This window comes from Choloepus didactylus, chromosome 23 (assembly GCF_015220235.1).
Source record: "Choloepus didactylus isolate mChoDid1 chromosome 23, mChoDid1.pri, whole genome shotgun sequence".
Lineage (NCBI taxonomy): Eukaryota > Metazoa > Chordata > Mammalia > Pilosa > Megalonychidae > Choloepus > Choloepus didactylus.
The window spans coordinates 7,079,142-7,095,506 of NC_051329.1; the positions used below are offsets into that span (position 1 = coordinate 7,079,142).

General features: G+C 61.3%; 1 protein-coding gene across 1 annotated transcript in view; it reads left to right on the plus strand.

The window, feature by feature from the left end:
* The window catches only part of NCOR2 (nuclear receptor corepressor 2), a 220,378-nt gene that overhangs the window by 127,637 nt on the left and 76,376 nt on the right, over positions 1-16,365 (plus strand). The window contains 4 exon segments of the mRNA XM_037816581.1: positions 777-870; positions 3,477-3,655; positions 5,788-5,842; positions 8,333-8,431. Of these exon segments, the coding sequence (XP_037672509.1) occupies positions 777-870; positions 3,477-3,655; positions 5,788-5,842; positions 8,333-8,431 (427 nt within the window).

Sequence of the window (16,365 nt, forward strand, 5' to 3'; positions counted from 1 at the left end):
CCCGACGCAGCACAAGCCCCCTTCACTCCTGCCTTCCCCCCAGCAAGAGGGCGAGGGCCTGGGTCACCCGCGGCGTGCTCGGCAGAGGGCCGTCCCGTGTGGGAAAGGGGCAGCCCAGGGGTCTCGAGTCAGGGTCCCAGGGGCCGCGTCAGGCCCTCGGATGCATCGTGTGGGGCTCGCGTGGCCTTCATTCATGTGGGACTTCAGTGTCTCTCTGGCGGGTTGTGGCCTGGGATCCGGAAGCTTCCTTCATTGGCATAACCTGCGTGGCCCCCGGAGGCACCTGAGGCTGAGCGCCCTTGCCAGGAGGATGGGATCATGGCACCGGGCGAGTTCCTGCTGAGGGCACTGGCAGTGGGTGCTCAGCCACAGGAAGCCATGGTTTCTCTCGTCACAGCCGGAGCGATAGCTCATTAGTAAGAGCAGTTATGGCTTTTACTATTTCCCAAGCACTTGACAATCCATAGCTCATCGACAGTAACCCTAGGAGCAGGGCTGCTGGTATCCTCACGTCATGGGGGAAATAGGCATGGAGAGCAGCACTTTGCCAGAGGTCCGAAGAGGCAGAGCTGGGGTCTGAGCCCAGTGTGACTGTGCTTTATCGGGATGTCCTAGGAGAGAGGACGGCACCGAGCCGCCAGGGTCCTGGGCTCCAGCATTCCTGGGTCAGCGTGGGGGCCCTGGGGCCTGCCCTGGATCCTTGCAGGTGGCACTTCCTTCCCGCCCCCTGCCCGTGGTCTCGGGTCGGTCCTGAGTGTGTCCCTCTCGCTCTCCAGCAGGGTGGGCCAGCGGGGCAGCGGGCTCTCCATGTCGGCTGCCCGCAGCGAGCACGAGGTGTCCGAGATCATCGACGGCCTTTCAGAGCAGGAGGTGAGTCTCAGCCCTGCCTCAGCCCAGCTGCCCTCCCCCCAAGTCCCCACCGCAGGTAGGGGTCCCGGCAGGAGACAGACTCCCCCTCGGGGGGATTTCACGCAGGCTCGTGTTACCAAGTGTGGACAGAACCCACAGGGGACATTGACCAGCAGTAGAGGGGAGCCGTTACCCACCCCAGGCCTAAAGGGGAGCCCGGGCGGAGGGGTCCCAGCTCCTGCCTGACGGTGACTCCACGCTGGGGAGGGAGCTGCGGAGTAAGTCCCCCCACTTCTTGCTTCTCCTGCCTCCTTTCTTCTTTCTGGGCTTCCCACTGGCTGGGTAATGGGTTTATAGGGTCAGCCTCCTGGTGCCTAGAGCTGGGGCAGGGTGGGGGGCACGATGGGGCAGATGGAGAATTCTAGTGCACCAGCTGTCCCCTGTTGGGGACCCCTCAGCAGGACGCCTGCCCTCCAGCTTGAGTGTGGCCTGTTTCCCTCAGGCCTCCCAGGGGCACCTGCATGGCTGGGTTCCGCCTCGGTGGTCCTGGCTGTGGCCCCTGGTGTCCGGAGGTGGCCTGGAAGCAGAGCATGGAAGCGTTTTCTCCTGGGGTGGGGGTGATGCCAGCCTGTACCCCACCACCCCCCTCCCCACGTACTACAGGTCAGATGGCCACTAAGGCAGTGCCCGCCCCGGGTTCCCACAAAGGAGGGAGATATGTAAAAAAGAGAGATCACCTCCCTGCTGGTGGGTTGTGTCCAGATGCGCTGTTGTCGGGACTGGAAGTTAACACGGCTGCAGCTCGGGACGGTAGCCGCGAAATAAATAATTAAAATGAAATCGCACGAAGGATTTGGTTTCCCAGCTGCGCTCGCCACATTTCCAGCACGTAGTAGACACGGGGCGAGCAGCTCCCATATTGGACGGGGCAGGTAGTGAACTTCTCCATTGTCACACGACATCCCGTTGGACACTGCGACTCAAGGTCACTGATTCTCACATTCGATGGGCAAAAGAGCCCTGGGGTGGGGGGTGGGGGCTGCTTGTTTAAATTGCAGAATCGCAGGCCCCGCTCCCAGACGTTCCGACTCAGCGGGCCTGGCGACCCTGGAACCTGCATTTTTACCCACATGGCTTTGATGCAGAGAATTCAAAAAAGAACCTTTGTTTAAAACTTCTCTTGATACGTGTCATTTCAAATGACATCTGTCGGCAGCGGGACTCAGGAAGCTGTCTCCCACGGTCATGGCCATGCGGCCTTGTGTTTGTCCCTCCTACCCACGGGCCCGCGGCTGTGCTTGTTTTAGGCCCCGTGACGCTGAGGCCGGGGCTGTGTGGTGTCCCCCAACGGTGCGGACGTGCTGGAGGCAGGAGGGCAGCCCCTCCTGGGGGTTCCTGGCACGAAGGCCATGGCGTGTGGCATCTGGGCTGAGGGACTGTCACCCCATCCATGAGGCCCACCTCCCTGGTCCTGCTGGGGGAGACTGCAGCTGCCAGAGGCCTCGGGAAAGCTGAGGGAGTGGTGTATGGGGGAAGGCAGGAAGAGAACTGGGGGGAACTTCAGCTCAGCAGTCGACACTGACCTGAGGTTCCCTGGGCGGGTGTGTGAGAGGGGCCTGGGCGGGAGAGAAACCTCCATCCCTTCCAGGAGCCTCCAGTATCCGGACATGTGCCCTGTGTAGAAAAGACAGGCATGGCCGCTGCCAGCGCGGCCAAGCCAGGGTCCTGCCCGCGGAATCACGTTCTGTGGGTTGGCCACTGTTGAGTCTCGAGACCACGCAGGACGGTGATGGCCAGTGCTCTAGGGCTGCTCCTGGGTGCTGGGGGTCAGAGGCCCGGCCTGCCCTGCGCCCCCCGCCTGGGAGCCCTGAGCATGGAATAAAGAGGCCAGACGGTGGGAAGCTGGGCAGCCGGCTGCCTTGCACCAGCTGACCTTGGCTGGGCCCAGCCCTCCTTTCGTCCAGGCTGGCTGCAGGGATTCGGGGAGATGAGCCCAGCTGAGGGTCAGCTCAGATCCTTTTCACGTCCATCCTGAGCATCACTGCCAGCTGGCCTGACTCTCGCGGTCCCTGCAGCTGGGCAAGCTCCATCCCCAGTGGGCATGCCCCAAGGAGTCGGCTGCCGGGGATGGGGGAAGGAGTGGGCCTGCAGCCTCCCCCAGGCCCCAAGAGCAAGGCGGCCTCTCCCTGCTCCACTGTGTTCCTGCCAGCTGGCAGGCCGCTACCCCCAAATCTGCCTGTGTGCCCTCTGGCCCGGGCACCGTCTCCTGAGCTTGCTCACCCAGCTGGCCCGCACATCTCTCCCGTGGCGTTTTATGGGCTTGCCTTTCCAAAGGGAAGATTCATGGCTCCCCTCCCACTGCAGATAAGGCTGCACTCTGCTCTCTGCCTGTAATTTACAGCCCTCCCCACCATGAACGTGTCTGGGGCAGCTTTTAAATCCTCGCGCCCCGCAGCAGGAGCTATTACTGCTTTTTAGGTCAGTCTCCTCTTTCTCTTGGGCTTCGCCTCTTCCCTCCCTTACTCAGGACACGTGCTCACCTGGGCCGCCGGGGCTGGGGGAGCCTCACCCCTCACCCCTCACCCCGGCCCCCTGACCTGGGCCCTCGGCTTTCCGTTTCCCTGCAGAACCTGGAGAAGCAGATGCGCCAGCTGGCCGTGATCCCGCCGATGCTGTACGACGCCGACCAGCAGCGCATCAAGTTCATCAACATGAACGGGCTCATGGACGACCCCATGAAGGTGTACAAGGACCGCCAGGTCATGAACATGTGGAGCGAGCAGGAGAAGGAGACCTTCCGGGAGAAGTGAGTGCCCCGGCGCCCGCCCTGCCAGGGGGCCTCCAGGCGGGTCCCAGAGGCTGGACCGCGGGCACGGCCTGGGACTGGCCGGGGGCGGCCTGGCTTCTGTCTTACTTTGCCAGCAGCCCCTTGGTGAGCCCGGCCCACCTCCCTGGCACTGGGCTGGAAGTGCCCAGAGCGGCTTTGGTGGGGGCTGCTTTTGCGAGCAGCATTTTCTTCTGGAAGTTTTTTAGTACATGTAAAAATCGGGGGAAGTGCGAGGAGCTGTCCTGCGCCCTCACCTGGCTCCGGTGACCTGCAGGAGGGGATCCCAGCACGTGCTGGGGTTTTACTTGTCCGGCTCGTTAATGCCGGTTCCTCCGGGGCCGGGTCCTCCCGCTGGCCATCGTGGTGCTTTTACGATCGGATCAAGGGCTCCCTATACCTTAAATGATTGAAATGGCTGTGGAATAGCCACAGGTGCTAGGAATTACTGTCATATTATGTATTTTTAAAACTTCCTCTGGCATTTTTGATATCCTTTTGTGTTTGTTTCCTAAAAGAGAGGGATTTCTGGGGTGCTTTCTGGGGTTCCCGTTTTTCTGGAGATTTCACATGGCTGTTTGGATTTGGGAGCTGAAGCAGAGGGGACCGGGTTGGCTGATGTCTGTCCCTGTAGGGTTGGCCTGGCTTCGGTCCTGGGTGTGACGAATTCGGCACCCTGTGACTCCCCGGGGGGTGGCCTTGGTTTGACTCTCTTTCAGCGGAATTTCTAGCTCACAGGGCTTTTGAAAATCACAGGACAACAGCCTAGAGCACTCCTGCTTGTTGTCTGTTTGACTTTGAGCCTGCCACTTCTCTCCGAGCCTCAGTTTCCCCAGCTGCAAAATGGGTCTAGCCATAATGCCGCCCCCTGGCTGCGAGGTGTCCAGTGCATCAGTTTTCAGTAAACGTTGCCCGGGGATGCAGGGGAGGCGGGGAGGGCGGGGACGGGACAGGTGGGGTAGATCATCCTTTGATTCCTGGTCTCCTGGGGGCCCCATCCCTGTGGGGGAGGCCCCATGGTGGGTGGTGGGGGTAGGAAATGTTGCTGGGGCCAGGCGGGGGAGGGAAGGAAAGGACTTCTTTTTCCAGAAGAGAAGGGCCTTGGGCTGGCCCCAGCTTAGCGAGCTGCCTGAGGCGGGATCCCAGGCTGGGAAGTCCGCCACTCCGCAACTGGCTGCTTCCTCCGGGAGAGAAGAGGCCGTTCTGATTCCCCAGTGGCTGGCGGAGGAACAGGGTGGGGGCCTGCTGGCCTCCTGCCTGGCCATCTGGACGGCCAGGCAGGGCCAAGCCCGGGGCCTGTGCCCAGCCCCTCAGTGGGAGCCCCTGGCCCCTGCCTTGCTAGCAGCGACTCTCTCCCCACAGAAGGCCACAGGGCGGTGGTGCGGCGTGGGGATGGCCGCCCAGGCTGGGCCGGGGCCAGTGACTCAGCCAGCATCCCTGGGGCAGGCCGTGACCCACATCTCTGCCCCCGCCATTGGCCTGCTCCTCCGGCCCTGACATTTCAGCCCAGCCCAGCGCTTTCCCAGTAACTCGCCTGGCTTCGCAGGCAGCCAGTTGGTACAGTGCCAACTCCCTGTAGCCCCCACGGTTCAGTCCCCTCCTGCCGCCTCCTTGGCTGCTCCGTCTCCTCCCTGCCTCCCTGCGGGCACTGAAAGCCTCTGCTCTCTGCTCTCCCAGGGGCCCAGCAGCCTGGCAGGCTGTGACCTCGTGGTGGGGGCCTGCTGGGTTCCCAGGCAGGCCCCGGGTGCCGTGGGTGAGGTCCAGCTTCCCAGACCCGGCCGGAGAGAGAAACAAAGCAGATTTTCAACGGGGGGGAAACCCCACCAAAGAGCTCCATGTAATGTCCTCATTTTTCCTGGAAGCTGCCTCCAGCAGAACAAACAAATATATTTTCAAAGGCGCTAAAGCCAGTGACTCACTCCAAGGAACGCCCTGTTACCCCCCACCCTGCCCGTCGCGGCCCTTCCCACACCCCCTCGGGTTTAATTGCTCCAAGTGGGGCGGTGCCCGCGAGCCGGGGCGGCAGCACCAGCGGGCGCCTGCGAGCTCGGCGGCAGCCAAGCAGGGAAGCCCCCCTTCCGCCCGCTCTCACGCCTGCCCGTCTCTCCCCACAGGTTCATGCAGCATCCAAAAAATTTTGGCTTGATCGCATCGTTCCTGGAGAGGAAGGTGAGCCACCCCCCCCCCCCCGCCCGGGCCTCGCCTGTGGCTGCTCGGGCCCCGCGTGTAGGAGCCTCCCTCCCTGCCCACAAGGCTGCTGCCTGCGTGACCCCTTGCTTCGGCCCTCGGTCTCCCCTCCGTCCTTCCTTCCTTCCTTCCCTCCTTCCTGGCAGCAGCAGGCCCCGCCCCAACCCAGCACAGGGGGTGGAGCATCAGGTGGCGCGAGCGGCTGTGAAACCCCAGCAGGGTGTCAGGCAGCCTCCCCGGGGCCCGGCTCCGCACACGTGGAATCGAACGTCCTTGCGAACATCTGTGGGTTCTAGAACCAGTGCTGCACCTGCCTTCCCAGCACAGCTTCACAAGCAAGACCAGCTTCCCTCCAGGCGCTGGGTGGAATGGCTTCGGAGGCCCCTCTATTGTCAGTGTGACTTCTGACACCCTGGATTCCAAGCTGGATGTGTGGCTGACAAGTCTCCATCCCTTCAGACAAACTGGCCTTGAACGCCACCTTGCTCCCAAACCTGAATCCAGCTCCCTGTTGGCAGATAAGCTAGAAGCTGTCCCCAGAGAGTGGTGAATCTGTCTGCTCACCCCCAAGGCTGGGCTGGGCCGGACCTGGAGAGGGCACAGATAGAGTGCTGGGGGCTGGAGCAAGGCTGGACATGTGGGGCTGGACCCTGGAGCCCTCTGGCATCATCGGGGTAAAGCCAGAGGGCTCCCACAACAATTTTACATTTGGGGACTGCCTCTTTTTGGGTTTTCAGCAGCTTTCCCTGCAGCACGTGGCTCTGAGGCAGGAGACGTCCACCCGTGGGGCAGCCCTCCCTGCCCTGCCCGCAGCCTTGTGGACACTCTGCTGCTGGAGGCGTGTACTCGTGGAGGGAGGTGGAGGACGGGGTGGCTAGGAGCAGATCCAGGGGCCGTTTGGAAGGACAGCCGTCATTCCCCACTTCTGCCTCGGCCAGCTGGTGGTCAGAGGAGGAGGGAGAGGGGAAGGAAAAGTCTGTCCCTGGCGGAGAGACCAGTGTGGAGCAACAGGGCCTTTAAATAGCCCTTCTCTGGAGTTAGTAACGCCATGCTAGGGGTGTCAGCAGCCCAACAGACTTGGGGGTTCGGGCTCCCTGGAGTTGGAAGGAGGGCGCTTTACAAATTGGTAATTGAGCAACACTGTCTGGGAAGGAGGGAATCGAAACTCTGCACCGCAGGGTGGGCTCGATGGTGTTCTTGGGACGAGAGGAGGCCCAGGATGAGACTTAGAGCTCCCAGAGGCCTCCGGAGCAGGGGTCTGCCAGCTGAGAGGCCCACGGGGCCAGCTTTGTCCTGTCAGTGAGTGAGGCCAAGGATGGGTTGGCAATGAGGGAACCAGCCAGCCTGTGCCCAGGTCATTGTCACCCAGTGTGGGAAGGAGGCCCCTGAAGTATTCAAGGAGAGACCAGACACCCACGTCACCTGATTCGCAGACCTGCCGTCTAACATAAACCCTCTTTTCTGACGACTGTGCAGGTCGTATCGGTGTCCAGGTTTAGTCTGGGGCCGCCTGGGAACAGTCATGATGCACCCAGGGGGCAGAGGGTGGGGGTTGGCTGCTGGTGGCTTTGCTTAAGGACGGGTGGGCCCAGCCCACCTTTGCACCCAGCGGACCTCAAGGACTCACCACCCCCTCCCCAGGTCAGGTCCTGGCTCGGCGCCGGCTCCAGGCATCCCAGAAGCATTTCCTTCCTATCCATACCAGCTGGTGGCATATGGGGCAGTTGCCTGGAGCTGGCTCCGTGCCGTGGGTGACAGGCATGGGCTAGCTGACTCGTCGGTGGCTTTCTGAGGATACCCCCTCCACTGGTCCCATCTGAACGACGAGGCAGCCGAGGTTCAGAGAGGGTGGGTCAGTTACCCGGCAGTGGCACACCGAGATTCAAACCCAGATCCATGTTGACCAGGCCAAGGCAGAGAAGAGAAATAAATTCTAAGAGATGCAGAATTTGCTGGGGTTGTGGGTCAATCCAAGTGAACTGGGGAGCTTTTCCTGGAAGCTTGGAAGAGATTGTTCAAGGCCTCTAGGAAGGAGGGAAGAGGAGGCTGGAGTGAGAACGGAGACCCCATACCTGGGGTTTGGGAAGGCTTCGAGCTTGCCAGAGAGCTGGAGACCTTGTTCTCGTAGGCAGGGAGGAGCAGGTGATAACTGCATCATCGTCAACAAAACAGCCACAGGCAGCCCGCCTAGAGGGTGTTGTGTGCTGCGCGGTGTCCCGCGGGCTTCACGTGGGCATCTGTGTACTTACGTGTGAGTGTCTTTCGCCTTCGTAATGTCACTGGGGTTGTGAAGTCCATACTGTTAGTATTCCCATTTTACAGATGAGGAAACTGAGAGCAGTGAGGTTTTCCCGCCAGGCCCTCAGCCAGCGGGTGGAAGGGCTGGGACTTGAGCCCGGCAGTCGGCTCTGAGCCCCTGCTCCGATGGCCCGCACCGCACAGCGCTCAGTGTTTCCTCTCTCTGTCTGGCAGACGGTGGCTGAGTGTGTCCTCTATTACTACCTGACCAAGAAGAATGAGAACTACAAGAGCCTGGTGAGAAGGAGCTACCGACGCCGTGGCAAGAGCCAGGTGAGAGGCTCCCTGTGCACTCTGTACTGCCTGGTTCCCAGCATGCTATGTGGCTGGCTCCCGGCGTGCTCGGCGGCCGGCTCCAGCTGTGCGTGGTGGCTGGCTCCCGGCGTGCTCGGCGGCCAGCTCTGGGTGTGCGTGGTGGCTGGCTCCCAGTGTACGCAGTGGCTCCCAGCGTGCATGGTGACCAGCTCCCAGCGTGCATTGGTGGCTGGCACCCCAGTGGCTTGGTGGCCGTTCGGCAGCCCCCTTCTTGCCATGTGGCTCAGCACCCAGTGCCCTCAGTTTGGGTTTCCCTCGGTGGCTGCCCTAGGGACACTCTGTTTGGGGGCGTTCACCCTGCCTGGCCTTTGCAAATCAATCCCAATAGCACAGGAGAGAACTGGGGAGAAATAGCTGCAACCTGGAAAATTCTAGAAACCCCTGGCTTGGAGGCCTGTAGTCCCCACTGTCAAAACGGCCACATTCCCAAGGCAAGGGCTGGGTTCCCAGGATGATGTGTGGCGATCCACAGATGTGTTTTTTTTTTTTTACCTTAATAGCGTTGTGTGGTTACTTTAATACACATTTGAAAAGAAACAGGTAGCATTTCACCCTGCACTTTTTTGGACAGTGCTGCTTAGTGTGAGACCGAAGGGTCATTTAAGTTAGAGCAGGGGTCAGCAAACGATGCTTCATGGGCTGTATCTGCCTGTGAATAAGGTTTTATTGGAACACAGCAACTTTTCTCATTTACTTAATGTCTGTGGTGGCTTTCATGATACAGTGGCAATTGTTGAATCATCCTGACAGATATCTAGCCCTCAAAACCTAAAATAGTTTTTCTCTAGCTCTTTCCAGAAAAAGTTTGCTGACCTCTGAGTCAGAGAAAAGAGTTCGTTTAAAAAAGTGTTCAGTAAAATAAGTAAAGATGTTGGGGGACAGTGGCATGCCTTTGAAAGAGGGGCTACATGAGTGCTTGGAGTTGGCGAGGCAGAGAGGGTTTTGCTTCTGGGCTGTGGGGAACCGGCTCAGAGCGATGCTGGGGCTTCACAGAAGGAGGTGGGCTTGGGCCGCAGGAGGTGGGATTCCAACTGATGCTGCGGAAGGGCTCGGGGAGCTGCCATGAGACGGTGGGGTGGAGGAGATCTGGGAAGATCTCTGCAGACGGGTCGGGGCGGGGAGCCCAGGGGACATCGTGCAGCCTGGACTAGACTGGGGTGGGATGGCAGGGCCTCCCTGGGGCCCTCGCCTTCCCTTCCTCAGGCCCTTAGCTGTCGCAAGGGGTCCTGCTTGGGGATGAAGTCCCATGTCCTGTGTCGGGTCAGTCCCTGCTACTTCTCTACCAGCATCTTCTGCCTCGTCTTCCTCCTCCCTGGGGGAAGTGTGTGTGGAGTCCGGATCTGCTGTCCCACAGCCCACTTCTGATACAAGCAGGGAAGTGAATCCGTTGATGGGGAGAACAGACAATCCCTCGCTACATGCTGAATTTTGGTTCAAGGTGGCCGTGTTCCCGAGCGTTTGGCCGCATTGGCGTGGGTCCTCGGAGGGTGGCTCTGCTGGGTTTGTAGACATAGTTCTCCCATCCAGTTCTGTGAGGCCACAGTCGGCCAATCCGTTCTCCCATCTAACAGATAGGGAAAACCAGGACATAGTGGATTGGGGCTCTTTAGAAATTGAAGTACCTTCAGGAATTTTCTAGACTGAGAGGCAAAAACTCAGTGCTGGGCAGGGACTGTATATATACTGAGGTGAGGGACAATAGGGAGTGGTAGGGACTGTGGTAAAATAGAGAAGGTGCTAAAGGCCTTTATATTTATCTTAAGACTGTTGCACGACATTTGTTGAGCACTTACTGTATGCCAGTTCTCTCCTGGTCTCCCCGGACCCCTTCTGCTGCCTCTGTGGGGCCAGTGAGGGTGGGCTTGACAGGTCCCTGCTGCTGGCTGGGCTGGGGGCTCTGGAGGGGGCGGTTCAGAGTCAGATGGAGAGAGATCTCGGGTCCCAGCTCCTCGCCCCGTGCTGAGAGCTGTTTGCCCAGCGGGAGGTGGATAGACTCTGTATGTTGGGTCAGTCAGGGAGGGGTACCCCCAGATGACTTTTGGGTACAAGGAGTGTCAGGGCCCCGGATGTCTGGTCCTGTCGCCCTGCGTTTCGCTTTGAGCTGCTGATGCCCGGCTTGTTGATTCCTCCACCCATTGGGCATTTATTGGGTGCCAGCTGTGTGCTGGGCACAGGGGCTCTGCACTGGCTGACAGGTGTCAACAGGCAGTTCCCACCCAGCACATGAGGTAAGCTTGAGGGGCTGTGGGCACCCTGTGGGGATGGCGCCTGGGGGGCGGTCTCTGAAGACCCCACAGAATTAAGACGCACCAAAGTTGCGGTGGAGGAGGAGCCCCTCGGGTGAACGAGGCTGAAGGTGAGTGTGCCCCAAGCAGGGGGACAGTGAGCGCGAAGGCACGGGGCTGTGAGAGAGAGCATGTTGCCCTCGGAAACAGCAGGGAGCTCAGAGTCCTTGGAACCGGGGCCCCAGCACCTACTAGAGCTTTAAATGAAGGGAACAATGGAGAAAATCATTTTTCTACTCACTTCTGATAGATGAGAAGAGATGTTTCTTTAGCCTCCAGAAAACAGCAGTGCAGATGCAGTGAGTGGCAACTAATATGTGGGTCACTGGTGGGGAGGCGGTAGGGAGTAGTGAGGCCTGTAGCAAACTGGAGAACTAGTGTCCCATCCCAGCTCCAGCTGCTGCTTGCCAAGCAGCCCTGTGTTGCCAGATCTCCTGATTTTATTCAGGATGAGTTGTAAGTCTGGGTTTATGTGAAAATTGCCAGATTTTTAAATTGTAGGTCATATTTTTTACAAAACCCAAAAACTTGCTCTACAGACCAGACACCTCCTATGTGGCACTGGGAATCGGGTCTCAGCCCCCATTCTTGGACCTCTGGCGTGGAGGGCGGGGAGGCTGGGTGAGAAGTAAAGAGGGGATGACGGAGCTGGGGGTGGGGGCCAGCGGCCAGGGCAGGTGTGGGGAGGTGCTGCGGATCCCGGCAGCTGCGTAGCCGAGGAGAAGCGTGTTCCTGCTTTGATCTGAGACGTCCTGGGTTCCTCGTGGCGCCCGGAATGGGGTGGGGCTGCTCCGCGGGTGTTAGCCTTCTGTGCCAGCAGGTGTCTCAGACGGCTGCTCCTGGATGGAGCCCTCCCCCGGGGCGCGTCCTCTCACGGAAGGCTGGACGAAAGCGGGGAAGATGCCCTCCTCTCTCCTTGGGACTCGGGAGAGGTCTTAGGGGTTCTCTCACTTCCTACCAGCTGGGGCAGTCGGGAGGTGCTGGCTTGGCCGGGGCCCTGCTGGGGACAGAGGTTTACGCTGAGTCCTAGAGCGACATCCATGTGAGGCAGCTCCCGTGTCCGCACCATCGCCTGCCAGCCCTTTTCACAAACACAGACTAAGCGGGGTGGTCCTGAGCTTTGACTTGGGGGCCGTAACTCTTCTCTCCACCCCGTGACAGCGTCATAAATAGAGCAGCCCGGCAGCCTGGAATGATGTGAGATGCCGTGACCGGCGCAGCCTGGGCTTCTGTGTGTCTCTTTGGTTTTGTAAGGCCTGTGCCCCTGCCGATGAATCTCCCGTGAGGGGGCGGGGTCACCCATGGCCTGGCCTGGCGTGGGCCTGGGCATCTGCTTGGACATGGGCAGGTGGGTGGCCAGAGGGAGTCCAGGCACGGGGTGTCACCAGGCAGGCTGATCCTGTGACAGGTAGCACCTGCGGCTTCTCCCTTGGGGACGGGGGAAGCAGAGAGCTCCTTCCTGGGGCTACCAGAAGCTCCAGGTGAAAATGGGGGTCGGGGGTAAGCCTCAGGTCCAGAGCGCTTCCAGGCGGTGGCTCTGCTTTCCTGTGCTTGTTTCTGACCGACGCTCAGGCCACCTGGCAGCTGAGGACTTGGGCTCCGGACGGCAGCCCAGGCCGCAGAGCCCCGTGGGTCCCCGCCCAGCCCCTTCCTTCACCCCTAGCTTGTAGGGGGCCCATTCTTCCATTCTCGACTGTCTCCCCAGCCCTGTGTGTGGGCTTCCAGGTAAACGGAACCCAGTGCCTTCTCTCCAGCCCAGGACATGGCCCCTTCCTCTCTCGGGCAGCCACCGAGAGTTGAGTAGCTTGGTTGTTCCTGGCACATGGCAGACCCAGCCTTGGAGGCCTCAGGGCTGGGGCGTCAGCTGCTGGGACGTGCCGTCCTCCTGAAGTGTGTTCTCGGGTGGACGGAGGTCAGGTTATCCATGGTGGGTTTGTTTTCTTGTGGTCTCAAGGTCGGACTCTCCCACCTTCCTGCCCCCTGGGGACGCAGCCTTACGGGTCACCGGGTGCCTCACAGGGGACGGTGGCGTTGGGAGTCCAGTGGGCCATCGGGCCCCTGGCGGGTGCAGTTCCGAGGGTGCCTGGTCCTGCGGCGTGAGGGACGGCCCTGCTGACTGGTGGAGCCCAGGAGGCCCCCGACGCCCCGTTTTCCGGCCTTGTTGCCGGGTCCACAGTCCATTGGGAGCTGCCGTGTGGGCCTTGTTGGTCCGTGGATTTTCCCGTGTCTGGTCCGTGCCAGGCCCAGTCCGATCGGGGCGGCCACAGCCTTGCGATGAGGCTCCACGTCTGGGTGTGTGGTGACCCTGGACGGGGACATGGGGTGAGATCCCTTGGAATGGGGTGGAAGAAGAGGTCGTGGGGGGTCAGGCAATGGGCAGGGACAGGCAGCTGGAGCCACCCTGGGGTCTGCCCCCCCCCCCCCCAGGGCCCTGTCCCTGACTCCTCTCATGAGGCGGCCCCCTCTGTTCTTGTCCCTCTGCGTGTCCGCTTCCGGGGTCTGGCTGCTGGGGTGGCTCCGGCTCTGGCTCGGAGGAGATGTTCTGTCTCTCTCCTCCTGGCCTGCAGCTCCCACTCTCCCTGTCCCTCTCTCAGTCTCTCTCAGCAACCCCCAGCCCCATGCCCGTCCCCACCTCTGTCTGTGGCCGGCAGCTGCAGAGGCTGTCCGTGGGTGGCCACAGTGGCGTGAGAGGCCGCTGGACCTCTGGGCGGGCAGAGGCCACTCTTGGAGGCCGAGCCCCACCGAGAGGCAGGGGATGCACAGTATGCACGAGTTCGTAACGGGGCTTTTATTAAGCACCTACTGTGTGCCCAGGTAACAGACCCTTATGTTGGGAGGTGCATCAGCCCATAATCCTTCAGGGAATCGGTGTCACAGTCACCCACACCCAGCCCGTCACAGAGACACACAGACTGTCCAACTGAAGAGCCACCGAGGCAGGCGCAGGTGGAACGGCCGCAGTGCCGTGGACAGGTGCCCACCTTCCCACCTTCCCCACCCGCGGCTGTCCTCGGGCTCCACAATGCCCCAGCCCCTGTCTCCAAAGTCCGTTGCCTCACCGTCCAGAGCCGGAGACAGGGGGATGCCTCTGATGCCCTCCAAGTTGCCCACCCCACCATCCTGGCCTTGGGTGGGCTGAGATGGGCAGTGAGGGGAAGGGGGAGCGAGCTTCAGAATCCCCCGGAAAGTATGTGAAAACAGAGATCTGGACTGCACTGCTCAGGAGATTAGGGTCCTGAGAATATGCATTTCTAGCCAGTTGCTGGGTAGAGCCAATGTCACTGGTCCGGGGCTCACCTTTGAGAAGCTCTGCTCCAAGGTATTTATTGGGCAGGTCCTGGGGGTCAGCCCTTAAGGAGAGGAGGGGGTGAGAGCAGGGAGGCAGAAGGGTAAGTTGAGTCAAGGCAGGCCCCGGGTGGAAAACAGCCCTTCCCAGGTGTCCAGAGCTGGCCTGAGAGCCTGGGTCTTACACCCCTACACCCTGACTGCTCGTGGGCCGTGGGCCTCCCGGGATGGCCCGAGCTGTGGGAGCAGCCGCCAGCTGAGGTGACACCCACAGGGGCCGGGAGGGGACGTCGGGCCGGTCCCGCCGGGCTGTGGACTTGCCCCCTTGCAAACTCCGCTTTTGAAGGGGTGGGGTTCATGCAGTGCTTCCATCGCCGTCTGTCTCGTCACGCCGCACCCCGCCCCGTCCGAGCCACTCGGACCCTGAGGCCTGCCCTTCCCGCCTGGCACACCGGGCCCTCGCCACATGCCGGGGACCAGAGCAGTTTGGTTTCTCGTCGTCGTGATGGTTGGATTTTGAATGCGTGGGTGGTTATAAAAGTGGAGGTCAAAAATCCCTGATGGAAGGAGTTGGCCACTCGGGTGTCCCTGGCGGGCCCGGCCGTCTAGCCCAGCGGCTGCTCCGCGAGAGAACAGGGCCTGCCCGGGACGTCACTGTGCTGGTGCCCGGCTCTGCGGCCGGCTGGGGGCAAGGGATGCATCTCGGCCATCCAGAGTCAGGGTCACCCTCTTGTTGACGGGAGGGTGCCGTCCCCCGTCCCCCTTCTGGACGCTGCCAGATGCTACTCTATTCTGACGGAGGGAGACGGAGGCCCGGGCATGGGCTTTATGGAATGCTAGCCGCTTTCATGCCCACCGTCGCAGGACGCCACACAGCTCAGCTTTCGCAGGAAGAGACCAAGCCCCCCGGACCTCTAACCTGGCCCCAGAGAGCCCGGCCACATGTGTCCTCGTGGGCACGCAGGCGCACAGCAGCCCCAGCCTCCCGTCCTGGCCTCCTGGCCCCCGAGTGACTCACTGTCCGTGGGAGGGACTCAGCGTCCCGGGCGATGGGCACTGTGGTTTTACAGCCAGTGACGCATAGATCAAGGGGTCACGTTATTCCAGTTAATTGCAAAACCAGAGCCCAGGAATGCTGTGGTCAGTTGACAACTTAATTATGCAGATTGTCGGGGGGCCGGGAATGCTGGCCGGGCCCCGTGGGGCCATGACAGTGGTGACTCTTCATGCACGTCCCCACCCACACAGCACCCTGGAGCCTGTCCGTCCCCCATGACCCATGTGGCTGAGAGGGGAGCCCTGGGGTGCTGAGGGCTGGCTGGGGTCCTATGCAGCCAGCATGGTCTGCACCTTCTATTCTTGAGGACATGGGACCCTGGGACAGGAAAGCCTGCCTGTGGCTCCCCGTGCCCCTGGCCTGCCCTCCTGGCTGGCCCTGGGCTGAGGGCAGGGGGCTGGGGGGTAAGGGCCACGTCCTTCTGGAGCTGCTCTGGCTGGCCACGTGCTGCCCGCACTCTTCCTGGCCCAGCGTCCCCACTTCATGTCTCTCGTCTCTCCCACTCTGTCTCCTATTTCCGTGTGTGTGTGTGTGTCTGGCTCTACGTCTGTCTGTGTGTCTCTCTCCCCTTTGACACCCACCCTCCCCTGTCCTCTTTTCGCATCTCCCTGATCGCCCCATCCCCAGCCTCCCCACCAAGGGTCCGTTGGCCTTGTCCCCGGGCTTCTGGGCATCCTAGGGGTCCCTGTGCCTGGGTAGTCTGCACAGGGACAGCGTGACTGGGAAGGACTCCTGGGGCTGGACCAGCCGGGTGCCAGGCCACAGTGCAGGGCCAGCCACCGTGCCCCCGGGGCTGGGTCTCCCCTGGCAGCGATGACCTCACTCGACAGCTCACTCCGGTGAAGTCTGGCACAGCCGTCTGGAAGGCCAGGGCGGGGTGGGTGAGTGTGAGCACGCCGCCGTCTTGTCCCAAACCCCTGCTGGGCCAGACTGGGGTGAGTGGGAGGGGCCCAGGAGGTGGCTGCCTCTGCGATACTGGGGTTGAGCTGGGCTGGGTGGTGTGGCGGCCAGATTTAGGGCTGAGGGGAGCAGATGTCCCCGATTCCTTGCCCAGCTTGTCCTGAATGGGGAGAAATAGAATGGGAGAATGGGGGCTCTCTTAGGCCCCCAGTCCACAGGACACGCCCCTGGGGGCCCTGCCTTTGGGATGGCAGCTGGTAGGGGGCTCCTGGGCGGCAGGAGAGGCTGCACCCGCGGGCTGGAGTGAGCTGGTCGGCTGTTTTGGGAGAAGACAAGTGTGGCCCTCCCAGGGCCTTGGTGCAGGT